Source organism: Neodothiora populina, assembly GCF_041146345.1.
Source record: "Neodothiora populina strain CPC 39397 chromosome Unknown canker_contig_16, whole genome shotgun sequence".
NCBI lineage: Eukaryota > Fungi > Ascomycota > Dothideomycetes > Dothideales > Dothioraceae > Neodothiora > Neodothiora populina.
This window is the reverse complement of record NW_027191409.1, coordinates 47,230-66,726: the sequence shown is the minus strand read 5'-3', so window position 1 is coordinate 66,726 and position 19,497 is coordinate 47,230. Positions and strand designations below refer to the sequence as shown.

At 52.0% G+C, this 19,497-nt stretch overlaps 6 protein-coding genes across 8 annotated transcripts; 2 read left to right on the top strand and 4 right to left on the bottom strand.

Moving 5' to 3' along the window:
* Positions 1–311: 311 nt before the first annotated feature.
* Positions 312–4,045, top strand: AAFC00_003382 (uncharacterized protein; the record flags this gene model as incomplete). The annotated part of the gene is made up of 5 exons (XM_069342845.1): positions 312–562; positions 743–787; positions 841–2,185; positions 2,234–3,020; positions 3,087–4,045. 5 exons carry the CDS (start codon positions 312–314, stop codon positions 4,043–4,045), a joined length of 3,387 nt encoding a protein of 1,128 aa, XP_069200656.1.
* Positions 4,046–4,501: 456 nt separating this feature from the next.
* On the bottom strand, positions 4,502–5,015 carry AAFC00_003381 (uncharacterized protein; the record flags this gene model as incomplete). Of its 2 annotated transcripts, none has more annotated exons than XM_069342844.1 (2): positions 4,502–4,533; positions 4,733–5,015. In XM_069342844.1, 2 exons carry the CDS (start codon positions 5,013–5,015, stop codon positions 4,502–4,504), a joined length of 315 nt encoding a protein of 104 aa, XP_069200654.1. The 2 variants fall into 2 exon arrangements, with proteins under 2 accessions (XP_069200654.1, XP_069200655.1); XM_069348453.1 differs by having other exon boundaries at positions 4,733–4,994.
* A 405-nt stretch (positions 5,016–5,420) lies between these two features.
* AAFC00_003380 (uncharacterized protein) lies at positions 5,421–6,470 on the bottom strand (the record flags this gene model as incomplete). 2 transcript variants are annotated; one of them, XM_069342842.1, is made up of 1 exon in its annotated part: positions 5,421–6,470. In XM_069342842.1, the coding sequence occupies one exon, from the start codon at positions 6,468–6,470 to the stop codon at positions 5,421–5,423; it is 1,050 nt and encodes a 349-aa protein (XP_069200652.1). The 2 variants fall into 2 exon arrangements, with proteins under 2 accessions (XP_069200652.1, XP_069200653.1); XM_069342843.1 differs by having other exon boundaries at positions 5,421–6,461.
* Positions 6,471–9,564: 3,094 nt separating this feature from the next.
* Positions 9,565–9,998, bottom strand: AAFC00_003379 (uncharacterized protein; the record flags this gene model as incomplete). The annotated part of the gene is made up of 2 exons (XM_069342841.1): positions 9,565–9,912; positions 9,987–9,998. 2 exons carry the CDS (start codon positions 9,996–9,998, stop codon positions 9,565–9,567), a joined length of 360 nt encoding a protein of 119 aa, XP_069200651.1.
* Positions 9,999–10,596: 598 nt separating this feature from the next.
* On the top strand, positions 10,597–11,814 carry AAFC00_003378 (uncharacterized protein; the record flags this gene model as incomplete). Its single annotated transcript, XM_069342840.1, has 1 exon — positions 10,597–11,814. The coding sequence occupies one exon, from the start codon at positions 10,597–10,599 to the stop codon at positions 11,812–11,814; it is 1,218 nt and encodes a 405-aa protein (XP_069200650.1).
* A 1,807-nt stretch (positions 11,815–13,621) lies between these two features.
* Positions 13,622–15,727, bottom strand: AAFC00_003377 (uncharacterized protein; the record flags this gene model as incomplete). The annotated part of the gene is made up of 1 exon (XM_069342839.1): positions 13,622–15,727. One exon carries the CDS (start codon positions 15,725–15,727, stop codon positions 13,622–13,624), a length of 2,106 nt encoding a protein of 701 aa, XP_069200649.1.
* Positions 15,728–19,497: the final 3,770 nt, after the last annotated feature.

Sequence of the window (19,497 nt, the reverse complement as noted above, 5' to 3'; positions counted from 1 at the left end):
CGACGCCAAGACTACTGTTTGTGGGCATTTTGCGGGCATCTTTAGACACTCCCGACGCGTTGTGACCGCGACTGCTTGGAAAGTAAGGCACTTTACATGCACGACTGCCGCAAACAAACACCTCCCTGGACAGCCTTATATAATCGCGATTGGGTTGGACTTCTCTAGAACGCCAATCCGGTGCCATCCACAAGCCGGGTATCTCTAGTCGTAGAGATCAATCATCTATACGATGGAGTGATATTGATATAACAACCACAACCTCCTAATTCTCCATCCCGACGCAGAGTATCTATATCTCTCGAACAACAATGGCACGAGGAATCAACAGGAGTGGCAATGGAGCGCACTTGGGTAGACTGGTGCTTGCTAATATCCTTATCCCGATTTCCATTTTATTGTTCGCGACCGGCTTTTTCCCTTACAAGCCCTTTTTGTCGGGGCTAGCGACTTTTGAACAGATTGAAAGCTCAGGAGCTGGCCTGAGAACGTCTGTTGAGAATGCAAGGCCCAAAAGAGTGTTCGACAAGGTCATTTTCATGGTCGTTGATGCACTAAGAAGGTAGGCAAATCATTCTGTGTCCAGCAAGGATGAGATAGTGGTATCTTCTCAACCACTACCTTGCTTGTTGTTTCGTATTAATCATTTCCTTCGAACCAGAAGTTTGCCCACTAGCAGACCGGCGACTGCAAATGGATGGCGTCAATGTATATCACGGGAGATGGGCTGACAGGGCTGTAGCGATTTTGTCTATGGACGAGACTCGGGGTTTGTCTTCACGCAGAGGTAGCTAGTGCCAATTGCAGTCCATTCTATTCCCGAGCTGAAGTGATGTGCAGTCTTATACGTACCGGTGCTGCTGTCCCGTTCACAGCCCATGCTGCTCCGCCTACTGTGACTATGCCGAGGGTGAAGGGTCTCACAACAGGATCTGTCCCATCATTCCTCGACTTGATCCTGAACTTTGCCGAGAGTGATACATCGTCTTCTCTGTCGTCACAAGATACATGGCTGGCCCAGATCAAGGCCCACTTGAAGTCCCCTGGCGAAGATGAAGGCAAGCTGGTCTTCTACGGCGACGACACATGGTTGAAGCTCTTTCCCGACTTCTTCCATCGTACAGATGGCACGAGTAGCTTTTTCGTTTCCGACTTCACCGAAGTCGACAACAACGTCACTCGCCATCTTCCGTACGAGCTCGCCCAATCGGATTGGAATGCTATGATTATGCATTATCTAGGTCTGGACCATATCGGTCACAAATCCGGTCCGCTGAGCCCTCACATGCTTCCAAAACAAGAGGAAATGGACGGCATTGTGTATGATATTTACGAGGCCATTGACACGCTACCACATCTCGACAACACCTTGCTTGTATTGGCTGGTGACCATGGTATGAATGCGGGTGGTAACCACGGTGGTTCTGCCGCTGGGGAGACCAGCCCTGCTCTGGTCTTTATCTCTCCAAAATTAAGACAAATTACTTGCGACGCTGTTTTACAACACAACGCTGGCGCAGATGATGATGATACCGGTCCGAGTGACCGGATTCAGCCTCGTGTGGCTGCTGCTTCAGTCTTTGCTGCAGAGCAAGCTCAGAGATTGAGTAAGGCCGACACGGTTGCACGTCAGAAAGCTCTGGCTCAGCACTTGACACAAGCATGGGCAGACTTGGATCCTGCCGACAGGGCTGTCTATCAAAAACTTGCTTCCCGAGATGCAATGCGTTATGAGGAGGACAGGGCCAAAGCATACTGCCGTAAGCCTGTAGACTACAAATCTCCTACTAGTCCAAAAGATGGCACGGAATTCGAGTACTACCGTCAAATTGAGCAGAGCGATCTCGTTCCCACTCTCGCCGCTCTACTTGGGGTCCCAATATCGAAGAACAATCTTGGGATCATCATCCCGGAGATCCTCCAATTCTGGACCCGGCACGAGTCCGAGCAAAGCCTCCGCAGCGATCAGCAACTGCTTTACCGTAATGCCCTGCAGTTGATAACTATCTTGAAAGCAGCATATGGGGAAGATGCATTCGAAGTATCTTCGACATATGATTCTAACCTCGACACAGCGGCATCGTGTGACCAGCTCGTTGAAGGAGTGGAACAGCTTTCGTGCAAGTGGCGAACAGTACAACGAGCCTCGCATGGTGAAGATCTGCTTGATCATGCACTGACTGATGTGGGTGAATACCAAGTTGCGCAGACCACACTAGCTGACCATATTTAGTTTCTGAAAACTGCCCAGGATACTCTCAGCGCCACTGCCAGCAGTTACAACGTCACGAACCTGGTAGGGGGTACCATTGTGGCAATAATCGCAACTGTGATTGCTATTTCTTCGAGGAAGAATTCTGGTCGACCGAGCGCTGGCATTCTGGGTTTCACCTCCGTCATTTTGCTGTACGGAGCTATGATGTTTGCCAGCAGCTATGTCGAGGAGGAGCAACACTTCTGGTACTGGATGTCGTCGGCATGGTTTCTGTGCCTTTACTTCATTCGGCCGCTTTCGTCTTCCACTCCTGACGCAGAGGGCGCTCGCCGTACATCGAACGTTCGAGCAGCTGTGGCTACCATCGTTCTTCTTGCCACTCATCGACTCATAACGCGCTGGAACCAGACGGGCCAGAAACACGCGGGTGCACCTGACGTCGCCCATCACTACTTCCTCAACCATCACATATTCCTCTGGGTCTTGATATTGCTGACATATGTGCACATGTCGTACCGTTTTGCTCGTCGCACTTTTTCGAAAATGGCCTCTCCAGAGCTCGCCGTTATGACTTCTCTTAGTCTGACGGTGCCGAGTCTGATTTTCAAACTCAACTTCACCCAGGCGGACGCTCCGGAGCTTATTCAGGACTTGGCTCAGGGTTTCAGAGATTACACTGCGCAATGGGACCTGGTGTCGCAAGCTCGAGCGACGTTCTCAGGCATGGGTGTGGCTGTCGTCGCCATCATCTTGCTTATGCATCTTCGGGAGAAATGGCTCAGCGATGATGATGATAACCAAAGAAGTAAGTCTGCATCGAATTTGTGTACTCTTTTGATAGACCAATGCTAACGGGGAATGCGTGTGGTAGTTGTGCCTCTTCCTCAGCGTCTGCATGATCTTCTGACTGTCTTCCTGATGACGCAGACCCGTGCACAAAACATACCGCTGTACCTCATTTTTGAGATCCAGCTTCAGCTTCTCAAGTACCTGTTGGCTCCTCCGAGCTCTTCTGCAATCGAAGAAAGCGATACAACCCTGACATCTCAAGAACCTGCTCTGGCACAGACTAAAAGCAGCAGTCATGACCGCGGAGCACTGCCGTCTTCGCAAGCCTCTCCTTCGACCATCACTGGCAAATTTTATACCACCGCTGCCCCGATCCCCTCTGTTCTCCCGGCAACACTTTCGATCCTCCTAATGGCACACACATCCTACTTTGCTCTCGGCGGGTCCAACGCAATAAGCAGCATCGATCTCGGCAACGCCTACAACGGCATATCAGGCTACAACGTGCTGGCAGTCGGAGTCCTTCTCTTCTGCTCCAACTGGGCGGGACCGATATGGTGGAGTCTAGGCTCGGTCATGCTGATCCAGAGGCTCAGGGACGGCGATGCCGCCGACGACTACGACGATCTGGAAGACGATGATGCTGTCGTGAGAGCAATGCTCAAAAACGAGACTGCGGAGGAAAAAGAGGCGAGGATCAAGATGGAGAGGAGAAAGAAGTGGATCGAGATGGAGAGGAATCATCTCGCGCAGCAGTCCGTCCAGCCGCCTTCTGCCTCTTCTTCTGCGAGACGGGCAGAGATTGAACAGAGGGAAATGGACAAGAAGGGTCTGTGGGCGGATCACCTCGCTACATTGACCATCTTTGTTTGCGCCGGCTTGGTCGCTGTCATGGCGGCTTGCACGGCGTTGAGGACGCATTTGTTCATCTGGACTGTCTTTAGTCCCAAGTATCTGTATGCTATGGCTTGGGGGCTCGCGTGGCATTTGATCATCAATATCGCTTTGGGCAGTGTGTTGTACAGGTTAGGTAGGAGATGATTGGAAGAGGTGGTGAGACCGGACATCAGAATTGCGATAGATGGATTCGAGTGTGGAGTAGTCGTACTCGCTAAAAGTTGTTTGTAATCGTATGACTTTCCATCTCAATCGAACGTCTAGAGCTTGAGAGCTTGCAGATAGCCACGTCTCGTGCACACTCACTGAGGCTGGATGCGCGTGTTTTGTCAGCTGTGGATCAGGTTTGATGGTACTTTTCATTTCTGCGCTCATCACCCCTCTTCGCCTTGCGATATCTGTGAGCGTTATGGAATATCCTCCGAAGCATGTGTCCGGCACTGCTTCATATCATGAGCTAAACTTGCCCAGGTTCCCCGACCCATAGTGTGTAAACCTCCAATAGAGGCCCATGTACAGCTCTCACCTCCCTGTTCGCTGGGATTCTTCAGAAATGCAGTTTTCTCCCACTCCGTATGCTGAGGTTCCCTCGTGGATGGTTCAACCACACTGGAAGCCGGGCATGATGATGGCTATGGAATGTATCAGTCGTTCGATCACTTCTACTCTCTCTACTTAGGCATAGGAAAGGAGCCCGCTCGCGACACAAGTCGTAATGCGAGGCTGGGCTTTCTCTCGTCCTCTCGTGGTCATGACCTCAATTTTCCGGCGCCGAAAGCAGCTTCAACTAAGAAGGGACGAAGAGATTGTGATGAAAATGGACAAACTTACAACGGTTGTCCTTGCAGTACTTCTTGAAAGCTGCACGCTTGGCCGCAACCTCAGGGATAGGGGGGACGCACATGAAAGTCTTGATTGTGCCATCGTGAATTCTGCGATGCATGCCGTAGATGGCACAGCCAAGGATGAAGGTATACACACCAGCGGTGACAGCAGAGGCCTTGATGCAGAGAAGCGCATTAGGGTGTTTGCCAGCATGAATTTCGCGACCGAACTTGATAGCGGCGCGACCTGCGGCTATGTATTTAGACATGGCCGGTTTGCTGTAGACCATGTCAGTACGCAACTTTATCAAAGCGATAGTACTGATGAATGCAATGCTTAAGATATGATGCCGCCACAGGGGAAGCGATTCTATAGAAGCAGCGTTCAAGGAACGACAACAAGGGCTAAGTTGAGAGAGTAGATAGACCTACCATGCAAGTGGAACGCACAGCGTAGTGTTTCGATATACCTTTATTAGAGGTGTGCTGATGCCGAAGAAGTGTCTTTCGTCATTTGCTATCTTTAGGTAGGGAGTGCTTTGTGTTGTGTAGATGTAAGTGAAAGTCGAGATGAGGTTGGCAAAGTCATTATGGCGGTCCAAGTGACGACTATCAAGGCAGGCGTGCACCACAAGGCAGGTGCCAAGGGCGTCGAAGCATCGGTCCAAAGACAGTCTCAGTGTCAGACCGTGGGTTCAGAGACCACTAAACAGATCATCAATTGCATTCTTCTTCTTTTTCTTCTTTACTGGTTTAGAAGACGAAGACGGCGGAATTCTGTCCTTGGGCTTTCTTTTCTTGTCTGTCTTGACCAGGCTTCCGACCTCAGTCTCCCTGTCTGTGAGTTTCTGTGTTTCACTTTCTTCGATCCTTTTCTTCAGGACTTTCTTCTTGTCTCGAGAGGATGCAGAAGGAAATGCACCCGATAGATCGTCTTTCGTTGACGGTGGTGAAGAATGCGCCCGTGAAGGATTCATAGCGTCGCGACTTTTGCTCAGGATGTCTTGTTCCGGGGCCATACAGCTACTGCTAGCCCCTTGTCGCATCTCCCTCTCGAGCGCTTTCGCATTGCCAACATTATCGGTGGAATCATCATCGTCGCTGACGGTCCTTTTCAAGGCCTCGCCGAAGTCTTCATCAGCTTCCGGGTCGTCGTTCCTGCGTAGTCTGACGCCTTGGTCATGGTCATGGGCTGAGGCTGCACCACGCCCCTTTTCATCCCGAGCCCACTGCTCCTGCGCAAATTGTTCCAGTACACGACGGACTTCCTCCTCACCTATAGCTTCATATGCGCCCACAAGTCCTACTGCTCTCGCCACCTGTGCCAACATGGCCAGGAGGACGACCCCGATGACGGCGAAGCGCCCGTCCGCCACGACTTGAGAGAAGGCAAAATGCCATTTGGGCATTAGGACATCTCGCCAGAACTCCAATTCAGCCTGGATCTGCGCTTGCACTTTGGCGTCAGTGACCTTCTTGCGATGCTTGCCAAGATGCGTCGTAGGTTGCTCGGCGAGAACAGAAAGGTAAGACAAGAGAATGGCTACATGGCGCCGGAAAATGGAGAAGTGTCGATACCACGCTGACCGTCGATGCTGGTTCCTGTTTCTGTGATGTAGAAGGTGCGACAGATCAGACAGGTGTTGGAGATCTGCTTGGACCTGAGGTGATATTTTCAGTTGTGGTACCGGACCAGAACTGTTGGTGGACGGCAGCCGGGATATGGTTGAAGCCATCATGGGCATATGAGATGTTCTTCTGTACAACTAAGAGAGACTCGAGACCAGGAATCGAATTTAGAATAATTTATCTCCACCGTACAAGCTTATACCACCACCACGCAAGCTTTGAACGGAAAGGCGAATTATTCTCTGTCACCCACCCGCACAATCATTACTTCAATTTGTTTTCGACTGCTCGAGACCTTCAGAGAGATGGTATGGCGTACGAATCACTTACATATACAGCCTATACCTAGATATGGTAGAGTATGTCGAAGTACTGCAGTCTTGACACGAAAAGTTGTGGTTTGCTTGGCTTCACGCGCACGAGCCACCATCGCGAGTTACACCATGATAGAAGACATCACTACAACATCTACTGTACCTTGCCGTGATGGGAATATGCAGCTTCATCGACATTGCAAGTCTATTCCTCCTAGATCCCAGAAATGCATCGAAGTCGCGTAATCTTCTCTCTTCGTATACACATCATCGAGTACTCCATGTCCATGGTCAGATGGCCGACGCTATGATTGTTCTGCCGGATGACCCGAGCATTTTGACGATAGGCGACCAACTGCGAGGAAGTTACACCTTTCATCCTGTCGTGCGACACGACGTCTTCTGCTCGCGGCCCTACGCCCTACGATCAATGTTTGATCAGGCATGACGTTCAAGCATACAAGTCCGTCAGCATCTGCAACGTGACTACGTTATTGTGCCGCCTGTCTGTACAGCATCTGAGATAATGTTACTGGACGGCATTTGCGGAATCGCTTGCCTAATCTGGAACGACTCCAAGGCGAGCTTCCAAGGGAAATTTAGAGTTTCCTTCGAAAGTCGGTCGGCTACTTCACTGCTTCAGTACAATCGCGCTCCTTGGCAGCAACATCAACCGTGCCGTATCTTGAAGACTGTGAGATGATGAGGCCGCTTATTGTAGTACATCCTGTATGCTCAAAGGATGCAGAGTAAGATTTGATCACGCTGGTTAGATCTCATGAGGTGATCAAGGCAGGTACATAAGCGGCATACTTAGTGAACCGGTTCAAAATTGCTTTACTCATCTGTGAATTGGACAATTGACAATCATGGCTTCATTTCCGAATCCAAACCCTCGGGCAGACATTGATGGCGGACCATCAAGTCTAGAGCAGAGTCTCTGGTCTATCCTCCTCAAGGGTGCAGAGGAGTATCCGGACAACACTGCTGTCATCGTGATGCACCAGAGAGCAGACTACTTGGCATCCTTCGTCGGATCCATACCAGAACACAAAGGCGCTCAATTGGAATGGACGTATGCGCAGCTGCGACTCGGAGCAACAAGACTTGCATCTGGACTCTTGAACCTGGGACTCGAGCGTGGATCTACTGTTGTCACAATGATCCCAAATGGCGTGGAGTGGTGTCTGATGTTCTGGGTTGCGGCCATTCTGGACATGACGCTCGTCCCTCTGGATTCGCGATATATGGACCCTGTGCGTCGCAAAGACCTTGCTTACTTTTTGGAGACCCTTCGTCCTCAGTGTATCATCATAAACGACGAAGACAGAGTCAATGCAGTCGACGACATACTCACTAACCGAAGGGAAGGGGTTGTTCGTGTCTGCATGCAAGCAAAAGGTGTCTCTGATCCAGCCTGGTTGAAGTTTGAAGACCTTGCAGACCATGATTCTACCAGACGATTTGACAGAATGGATAATCTGATCGACAACGATCCAGAGCGTATTGCGACAATCATCTTCACGAGCGGCACATCAAGTGGCGTGCCGAAGGGATGTCCCCACACTGTGACTACACTGGCCAACAGTGCCGCCAACGGCAGTGGCGTGTGGCATCTCACATCATCCACGAGATCGATCGTCCACTATGCTAATTTCCGCATCATTTGCAATGTCCTGTCGCTGGCTCATTGGTACCGCGGGGCAACGATCATCATGCCTTCACCTACCTTTTCAGCTAGAGCCACTCTCGACGCAATCGAGGTTGGTCAGGCCACTGACATGTTGTGTATGCCACCGATGGTGTTTGCTATCGCCGAAGACCCCACTTACTCTCATGAACGCATCGCCTCACTGCGCCATGTTCAAGTCGGCGGAGACGTGACGACCTCGGCTCTCCTCGACAAGCTGCATGAAGTCTTTCCTCAATGTGTGGCGTACAACCTGCACGGAATGACAGAAGGCACAGGCATAATGAGTTGGCCGACCGACATGGACCTGCACCGAGCTCCGCTGCCCAAGTATCAAGACATTGTCGGTTTGGGCCACGTGCTTCCTGGCTCAAGGTTAAGTATTATAGGAGACGACGGCAAACGGATACTGTGTAGAGGCGAGATGGGCGAAGTGCATATAGGAGGACTGTCTGTAGTGAAGAAATATCTCGGCGAAGTCAAGCCCGAGCTCTTCTACGAGCGAGACGGGTCGCCCTGGCTAGTCACGGGCGACAGAGGCCTGGTCGACGAAGAAGGGTGGGTGTACATATTGGGACGGAGCAAGGACATTATGAAGAGGGGGGGGGGGCGTGCCCATTTCGCCGGCAGGGCTGGAAGCTTGTCTGGCATCACATTTCGACATTCAGGTAAGTGGAAATTTCAGTTCCACCAAACTATTACTGCCAGTCGTGTTCTTACACTATGATGGATCAGACCTTTGTCATCGACATGCCGCATCCGAGACTGGGCCAGGAGCCCTTCGCGGTGGTGGCAGCCTTGCCGGCTGGCGTGCAAGGACGCGAGGTCGACGAAGTCATCGTGCGACGGTTCGGACAAGAGTATGCGCTCGGTGGCGTCTTTACGTTGCAGCAGTTGGGCATGTCGAGTTGGCCGCTGAATGCCACTGGCAAAGTCATGAAGATTGAACTGAGGGCGGCGGCGTTGGAGTATCTGAAGTCAGGCGGGGTCAAGTCGAACTGAGAAGCTGTCAATAAACAGGGGGGTTATTTCTCGTGTCTCTTCTGTGATTTATGCCTGAGAGCGCAAGTATATTGATGACGAGCATTTATACTTGAAATGGTAGATGTTTGAACAGAGGAGAGACAATTACTCCTGCGGCACATGCTCGCTTCTCCGCTGTGCGACTTTCAAGAAAGGACTACGGTATCAACAAGCCCCCCAGCCTCAGTGCCTGACACGACCGGTCTCCTGCTGAGGAGGAGGCGGATAATAAAGCCCCTGAGCAGCGGGCGGAGGCGGCGCCGGCGAAGCACCATAACCGGCAGCAGGAGGAGCATTAGCAGTGGCATAGCGTCCCTCCTCGACGACCCTAGGCTCTCTGCCTCTGCCTCTGTCTCCGGTGAGGCTTCGATCCGGGGAGCGCGCGATGACATACCAGGCGTAAAAGACGCCGGGGATCCAGCCTAGAACGCACAGCAGGCAGCATAACAGGAGGCTTGAGCCTACGCCTCGTCGGAAGAGGACAGGGATGGGGGGTGCCACCACTGCTAGGAGAGCGAGGCAGCATCCGATCTGGTGGAGTGGTGAGTAAGGTGGGTAGATGTGGGTTTCTTTGCGAATATGAGGAAAGGGTGGGCAAGACTTACGAGGCAGCCCATGGTGAATTGATCAGTTTGATGAATTGTATGTTGATTCTGTTTGGTCTTGAAGAGGAAAATAGACAACAGTAGCAGGCTATATAGAGATACAAGAAAATAATATAAGCAACGGGAGGTAGGGTTCCTTCAAATGCACCTCGCGATGATCAAGAGAGTGGCTATGCGGCGATTGCGTATGTCGACTTCGCCTTCCCGAATATATAGAGTTTTCAAGGGTATTTCAGGCAGACAGTGAGAGATGTATAACAAGCAAGAAACGTTGGAGATGAGGCGTCCTAGACCGCAAAGGACCAGAGAATGTCAGCTTCCGCACACCCCGGTGATGCCGATGGCAGAGAGGATGGACCGAATCAAGGCGACGAGGCAGACATGGACGCCAAGACATCTGCACCTGCCTGAACCTGTACTTGTACTTGTACTTGTGCTCCGTACCCGCACCTTCCCCACGTTTTGACCAAAAGTTCCAGGTTCCCTTGGCTCGAGGATGATGACGATTTATTATTAGATCATCATCATCTTCTCTATCATTATTATTATAGCATGCAGCATCGACATCTTTAGTGTTTCTCATCAATCAACTCTCAGAACAGCAATCAAAATGCCTCCCAAGAAGATGACGGCCAACCCGCTGGCGCCTCTGCGCTACCGACCAGGCAAGCCAGTGGGAGCCGAAGAGCCGTCGTCGTCGTCAGAATCAGAGTCAGAGTCAGAGTCAGAAGGAGAAGAGCAGCAGCGACAACAGCAGGCAAAAGCGCCCGCGCCCACAGCTACCACCTTCCCCAAGATCACCGCTGGACTCAGCAAGGACGAACTAGAGAGACGACGACAGGAGGCAGTTGCAGCGAGGGCACGAGAGGCAGAACTGGCCTCGAAGGCAGAAGACGGCTTCGAGACAGCGTCAGAGAGCGAAGAGGCTGGCAGCGACGAAGAAGCAGAAGACGAACAAGACTCGGAAGAAGAAGAATCACAAGACGAAGACGAAGCACCGCAGAGGAAGTTCGTCGCCCCCACCTTCATCAGAAAGAGTCAGCGCATACAGCCCACAGCCCCGGAAAAGACACAGGAGCAGATGGCCGAGGAAGAGGAGCGGCGACGGCATGAGAAGGCAGACGAGATGCTGCAGGCACAACTGGAGAAAGACGCGGCGGAACGAGCAGCTGCACGCAAGGCATGGGACGACGACGACGATGCCATCCAGGACGACGTCGACGACACGGACGGACTCGACCCAGAAGCCGAACGCGCGGCCTGGAAGCTGCGCGAGCTCAAACGCATCAAGCGCGAGCGCGAAGCCATCGAAGTGGCTGAAAGGGAACGCGAGGAGATTGAGCGGCGACGGAACCTCGGCGCCGCCGAGAGAGAAGCAGAAGACAAGCAGTTCATCGACGCACAAAAGGCAGAAAGAGAAGGAAAGGGCCAGATGGGCTTCATGCAGAAATACTTCCACAAGGGCGCCTTCTTCCAGGGAGAGGGAGGAGAGGCGGAAGAGGCGGCCAAGAGGCGAGACATCATGGGTGCACGCTACGCCGACGACGCCGTCAATCGCGAGTTGCTGCCGCAGTACATGCAGATCCGCGACATGACCAAGCTGGGCAAGAAGGGCAGGACCAAATACAGAGACATGAAGAGCGAAGACACGGGCCGATGGGCTGACTACGGGGACATGCGCAATCCCGGCGGTGCAGGCGAGCGATACAGACGCGACCAAGAAGGTCCCTCGGGCGCAAATGCTGCCGCCGTGGGAGACCGGAGACGCAGGCACGACGATGCCCGCCACGATGGGCGAGACGAGAAGAGACGGCGATTTGATCCATGAGACTTGAAAAGGTAGTCATGCACCTCGATCCGTGCTGTTCCTCACGAGAGCAGCCATGGTCCAAGACTAGTTCACGTCTTTGGAGCACACCTCCCAAAGTGGGACCGCAAGTCCAATAAGCGCACTCAAGCCGACCGCGGTGTCTACGGAGTCAATCATGCCATCCTTGCGAGAATGTCGACCTTGCAAGCTCTGAGACAAATCGCGAGGGGGCCTGATTTGAGGTGGATGATTCGAATCCCAGCGGACTGGTACGAAGGATGCATTATTGGTCAAGGACAGAGACGAAAAGAGAAGTCGGACGGCATTTCTTCGAGTCTGATTCGATCATCTTGGTCTAACGAAAATATCGCAGATCCTCTTGGGGGTCGGATACGGTGTATCTGCACAATATCTCAACACGTCCAATACTGTGTGAGCTGTGCAGGGCAGGCACCGTGCCTAGTTGACAAGACACAAAATAAAAGGGCAACTTTAGGCTGAACATGGCCTTTTGTCTCTCTCCCCGTGTCTGTGACTCTCTCTTCTTCTTGCCTTTAATCATACCTCGGGCCAGAGCGATCAAGGTACGCAAGACTTGTGTCTCGTACCTGAATCCCATTTTGTCTATATACTCTGAACCATTGTCTTGTTTCGACTTGTACCTACAGCTGTAGAGCTTGGGAGCTTCGAGCTCTATCTGAGGTACCTTAGTTTGCCTACCTTAAGGTGCCTTTTATTTGCGTCCCTCCAGACCATGGTCACACAATACAGTACGGAGTACAAGCACAGTATTGAACTGTGCACTCGAGCTATGATGACATTTTCCGACTCGCCGTATTACTTCTACAGACACTCAACCATCATCCGCACTGCTTTGGTCTTACAGATTTCATCTACCTACCCAGAAGAGTGTCTTACATGTAGTAGCTTTCTTCGAGCAACTTTTGATTGACGACGCGACACCTATCCGAATTCAAGCGCCGAGAATGGAAAGAGGACTCATTCTCAGATCTTCCAAGAGAACAACAGAATAAGTCCCCGTTACCAGAGAGCTACCGAAACGAAGCTAAGCTAATTAAGGTACGGTCAGCTGGACGAAAGGGCCCCCAGAAAAAGCTTGGGCCCCCCGTTTATCCTGCTCGCTTACTTTGTGCTTTCAGTCGAAAATAGTACACTGAGAGGAAGGATCGATATAATGAAACCGTTGCAGAATGCTCATTTCGCATCACAACGCCTTTTTTTTGTCATGTCCTATCCTAGCCTATCCTGTCCTTCTTTTCACCGGTGCCAACCCATTCCCACTCTTCTTACCCCTCCCGTCCTCATCGTATCAATCGTATCATCGCCACTTCAGACTCGAGTCGCTTGGGAAACAGACTCGACCGTTTATACTATACGAAGACGATTTCACTAGAGCAAACACTTGGTTCGATGGGTTGGGTTGAGATGATTAAATGGTATATGGATTGTTTGGCTTGTTTTGTAGATTCTACTAGTTTTTCCCGATGAGAGAAACTCTTCTTCCCTCTTGTCGAAGGAAAGAGCACCGCTAGCTTTGCTGTCCCGCTCCATTACTTTGTATGTACTTCCTCCAGTCTAGTGAGTAACCCAAAAGACTGCCCCGACTTTGGGGGGATTTTCATTCGAGTTCGAGAGACGTGATAAAAGAAAAAAGATACGAAATCGTAGTTGTAGAAGAATTAGCAAGAGACAAAGGAAATATAGAAAAAAGTAATAAAAATTATTGCTCATATTCGGATCAATCAGATCTTTAGAGATCTGACCATCGACGCTTGCGTGTTATACAAGACAATATTCAGATTGCTTAAAGAAGGAATGCAAGACCGGCAACGACGGCACCGGCCATGCCAGCGCCAACGCTGAGCTGGCTGGCAGCACCAGTGTAGCTGGACATGGTGGGTGCGGTGCCAGTGGCAGTGCCGGTGGCAGGAGCCTGGATCTGGCCGTCACCGATCTGGGTGACAACAGCGCCACCGTTGCCAGCGCTGGAGCCGGATCCGGAGCCGGTACCAGCAGCAGGAGCAGGGGTGTCCTGAGCAGGGCCGACGGATGCAGATGCAGCTGAGCCGGAGCCAGCAGCAGGGGCAGGGGTGTCCTGAGCGGGGCCAACGTAGCCAGAGGCAGCTGAGCCGGAACCAGCAGCAGGGGCAGGAGTGTCCTGAGCAGGGCCGACGTAGCCAGAGGCAGCTGAGCCGGAACCAGCAGCAGGGGCAGGGGTGTCCTGAGCAGGGCCGACGTAGCCAGAGGCAGCTGAGCCGGAACCAGCAGCAGGGGCAGGGGTGTCCTGAGCAGGGCCGACGTAGCCAGTGGCAGTGACCATGGTAGGGGGAGCCTCACCGCTGCCAGTGGGCTTGGGGTAGTTGACAACAACGGTGTTGACGGGGGTGACGGTGGTGGTGATGACCTTGGTGATGCCGGAGCCCTCAGTAGGACCGGGGCCGTAAGCACCGGCGGTGCTGACACCGTGGTTGTAGGGGCAGTCAGTGACGGTAGGAGCGCACGAGTAGATGGTCTCGACAGTTTGGCTGTAGCAAGTGGCAGTCACAGGTGCGTAAGGGCACGAAGTGCAGACAACGGGTCCAGCAGCGAACGAGGTGGCGGTAGGGCAGATGTACGTGGTCTCGGAGACAGGGATGACCTCAGTGACAACAACGGCACCGCCAGCGTAAGGGCAGTCGGTAACGGTGGGAGCGCAAGAGGAGATGGTGCGGACGGTGGTAGAGAGGATGGTGGAGGTGAGCTCCTGGCCAGCGGTGGCAGTGGTGGCGGGGGCAACTTGCATGGCGAACTCAGAGTTGGGGTCCTCGAAAGCAGCACCAACCGAGCTGAAGAGAGTGCAAGTGCCGGCAGCGGTGTTGAAAGAGGTGGCTACGCAAGCAGTGTTGACGTCGCACTGGTTGATACAGTCACCGAGGCTGTCGACGGTTCCTTGACGCTTAGCGATAGTGACATCGATGATGATACCGACGTGGTTTACACCGCACTCGATCAGATACTGGATACCGATGTTACCGATGAAGATGTTTCCGCTGAGAGCAGGGCAGAATTGGTCTCCAGCGAAAGTGGAGGAGGGAGCAGTGCCAGAGGTGGTACCGGAGCCAGTGGCAGAGCCAGATGTGGCAGAGCCGGAGCTGGAACCGGAGGTGGAGACACCGCTTCCAGATGTAGCAGACGATCCAGAGGTGCTGGGGATAGATCTAGTGGTGCTGTTGCCACTGGTGGGGTAAGGGACACTGCCGGTGCTGGTGAAGCCAGGGCCGCTGCCACCGGTGCCAGTAGGAAGACCAGTGGGAAGGCCAGAGCCTGAGGTCACACCGCTGATAGTACCGTTGCTGCTGGAGACAGGACGAGTGCTGGACAGAGAGGTGGAAGAGACAGCGCCACGGCTCTCGACCGTTGCGAACTCGAAGCCGTTGGCAGTGAATGCCTCACCAATAGAGCTGTAGAAGAAGCACTCAGGGTTGTTGGTGTCGAAGGCGGTGGCCTTGCAGGTGGCGAGAGTAGAGCAAAGAGTCAAGCAGTCCTGAAGAGAGTCGACAGCGTTGTTCTGTCTCTTGGCAATGGAGATGTCGATGAGGACACCACCGTAGTTGACATCGCAAGAGATAGAGTAAGTGACATCAAGAGGACCGGCGTAAAGCTCGCCCGAGAGAGCAGGGCAGAAGACGGGGTCGCTGGCAGTGGGAGCAGCAGTGCCAGTGGTAGCGGAAGGACCACCGGTGCTGGTGGTGGTTCCGGTCACAGTCACGCTGAGGCTGCTGCTGGAGGTCAGGGAAGTGGTGGAAGAAGAGACAGTACCAGGGATGATGGAGGCGGTGGTAGTGTTAGTAAGAGGGAACAGCTGAGCAGCTGCGCCATTGGTCAGCGCAAGCGCAGCGACTGCTGCGGAGGCGAAGATTGATCGAGACATTATGATAGTTGGTGTTCTGGTTTGATACAAAAGGGACGATTAAGCGAAAGAAAAGCCGAGAGACGGCAAGGGGGAAATCTGGAAGCTGAACGAAGGACTTCTAGATTGGATGTATGGTTATTAAGCTGTTGTCGCTGTTGGATGATTGATTGATGTCGGGGCATTGGAGCTGTATATGTAGTCCTTGTTGCTGGCTAGAGACTCTCGGATCCCCCGCCTCACAGATTGACATCTCATCCTTGGATAGAAACAATGAAAACGTTTCTTGAGAGTGTAAAACGGCAGACTTGGGGTGCGTAGATCATTATTGCCTGCACCGGATCATTTAGATCCACCGTGTACCTGCATACGTTAGATGACCTACCCCATAGCTCAATTCTGTATCATAACGGCGTCTCTATCATACTGGGCAAGCGTGGCGGCGCCCGTCCCGCTCACCAGTCTTGTCGCCTAGGGCCATCACTTAATTGTTCCTGCGTGATTACGGCTCAGTAAACGTTCATGGCCGGCCGTAGCAACTATGATTGCGAGAACGTCTGGCCGTTGCAGTAGCTTCTCTCTTCGAAGCGGTGTTATCCTGTTTGCATGGCTTCCGCTACAATCGAAATCTAGTAGACGCAGCGTGCGAGGAACGATCAGCTCCCGTGAAAATCTGCTCGTCTTCAAGCTACAACAGATCATGGAACTTAGCACTGCTAGATTATGCTTTTGTTGACGTGCGGTGTTGCTCCGCCAGTTCTGACTTTCTATCAACCGTTTTGCGTGTTGTTATTTTCTCTCAGGTACAGGTCGTGGGAGTAAACGTCGTTGTGGGTATGCAGATCTTTCCCTAATCCAGACTCGAGCGTTATTGCTTGGCCCGGAGGGCGCTCAGGGAGAAGGTACAGGTACGGCGAGACTTAACCGAATCGTGCGATGGCTGCCATTGCCTCTCGGCGAAGTCCTTAGCACACCGAAAGAGGCCGTCATGCCATGGCGGTAGGTCTACAGGCAACGTCTTTTGGCAGAATCTTTCATTACCTCCTTCACCAAGGTACTTTCGGGTGGCGCACTCTTATCAGCTCCAGCTGATCCCGTAACACTATCCGCCTGGGAATAGGAGGCCTTCAGTAAATCACAGTGATGGTGAATGTTCCTAATTGACCTTCTTACCTGCCATACAGGTAGGTACCTAATCTCCTCCTGGCCGCTACATTTCCTTCTCGTTTTCCCTCGCAGGGGTTATTTTATGAGTTGGCTTCGAATTTAGACTCGTATACCCAAGCATCACTTGTCTCACTCTGAGTTTGAGTCAACAACGTCTTTCTGCTCTGATCTCCAGGCAGTAGCATTGCAGCGTCAAGACCATCATTTAAGCGATCCCACTGATCTTGCAAACGTCGCCCTGCAATGAGACAAGCTATGTCACTTCTCCAATACTTGCCCTCGTGAAATCACAGCGATAGCCGCCCGGCGCTACATCTGATTGGTTGAGAGGTTCGATGTTTCGAGTTTTCATATCCACCAACCATGTGGAGTCGCTGGTGCAAAGGATGGGTGTACATTCAACATGACCAACTTTCTACACCGGTGTGATGTGTCGAGCAGCCAAACTGCAAGAGCGCTGTTTACGACATTTGCTGAGGGGACCCCGAAAATATCCAGCACAACATGTTCACACTCGTTGGTCTAGGTCTTCGTTGCCTTGTCTCCCTTCTAGTCATCGTTTCGTTTCATTTCATTTGCCATCAATCTTGTGTCATATTCTTATTGTGATGAAGTGGTCTTTGCGCTGTATCTTGACCAATCTTCGCAGCATGACTGTGCAGAGACATGGCACGATGGAATCCTCGATCATCGTTTGTTGAGGTTCCGCACTTCGAATGGTATGCCCCATCCTTATCCCCACAGTACCAATGTCTCAGAAGGCATTGGCAGCCAATCCGGCTTAGGTGCAAGGTCAATCGAATATAGACGGTGACAGACTTGCTGCATTAGTGATGGTCGGTTTGACGATCCATGCCGCTCGCTGGCGTTCGTGAGCACAGCAAGTCAAGAAAGCTATTTTTACATGGCGCTAGACCGCTTCGCAATATATCGATTTCTCAGAGTGTGACCCGTCCAGTCCATCTCGCGCGATCTCCATACCTTACGTAGCTATCTGTAACGCATCTGGTGATGTTTACCGCACGCTTCCCGCTGTCTTACCACGAGCCGCATCTTCAGTCATCTTAATAAAGTGCGAGTGGAATAGGTGGTGCTGATCGGCGTCTCGGCCAACAGAGAAAGCATTTCTCCGATGAGGATCACTCTCATGATTCGAACCCCACTAGGCATGATATCACCACTGCTGAGAGAATTGTGAATGGCGTGTGCGATTGGCAGACTCTAACGTCGTTGTCTTGGTCTGCGACGGCAAAGTGCAGCGTCTTACGTTCTTAGGTATGTCCATTCGCTGGAGTCAAGGTACTAATCCTGCCTGAGGTATTATTGTCCTCGTCTCTGAACTCGACTGTCCTGACACGGATCTTCCACCACTACACGGTCGAATACAAACATGCCGTCCTCGCTTGGTCATTGAAATTCTCCATTCTGCATCTCGCACCAGATGAAAAGGTCTAGATCGACGTCCACGGGAGAGGACTATCAGAGGCGACCGCTGGCAACGTTGCATTTGCGGCACAGCGATACATGTGTCGACTCGTTCTGGCAGCGATGCGAGCGGCGGTTCGGTCGGCGCCATTCTGCGACGCTACCTATGACGAGTACCTTTGCCGCTGGAGACCTAGCTAGAAGATCTTTGATATTGCGAAGGAAGAGGGAGGTGCATGTTGAAATGAATAACTGGTAGTTGCAGGAGCAGTACTTGGTACTTACACGCCACATGCTCGCCACGAGATTTGCGTGTTTCGAAGAGAATTTCGACGAAGGTTTTCGGGCCTGGGGGTGTTTAGCCCTCTGCTTTGCGCCTCATTGGCCATGGCGAGTACGGTTCCAGTGATCGAGCTCAGTAAGATTTCTGTTCGTGTCTCCATAAGACTATCAAAAAGTTCGCAGCTTACAATATTCGTATGATCAACCTTGAGGCTGCATAGCCCTATGGTCACCACACCATGTCGAGATGATAGCTTAATGCAATGCAACGCAAAGCAAAGCACGTGTTGATGTGCAACGCTAGCGCATCTGCATAGCATCACGACCCCGCTGTCCTATTTGCTCCTTTTCTTTTTCATTTCCATCTTTGTTCGAGAAGATCGTGCAGGATGACCAGACGACAAAAATAACAAAATTGCGTGCGACGTTGGCGAATGTTTTCGAACCACCGTGCTTCTGCACTCCTTCCCCCTTCCAACAGCAGCTTGATGTGAACGGCGATCGGTGCGTCTGTGTGCTTTGATCTATCCGCTACAATCTCCCCCTTGATCGTAAGGCCTCATCGATCAAGCGTGATAACAATCTCCGGTTTTCAACGAGTTTTTTATTCACAATAGACAGGATAAGATACGATGGAGTTGCAAAACGTCAACACTAAGGTAGCCGGATCGATGGCCATGCTGTTTGTTTACCTAGTCTGTTATTGTCCAAAGCGCCCTTTTTTACGCAGACGCACGATCTTGGTCATGAAGTTGTGTCTATATCAACACGCTTGAGTTGATTATCTTGTAGCATACAGTGGTTCTAGCCACCTTGCATGCTGTCTCTGTGAAAATCCGGTCTGGATGACAGTACCGACATATTGCAACAGGGGTGACCTATGAAATGAGTGAGAATGTGTGTGCAGTCTACTATCG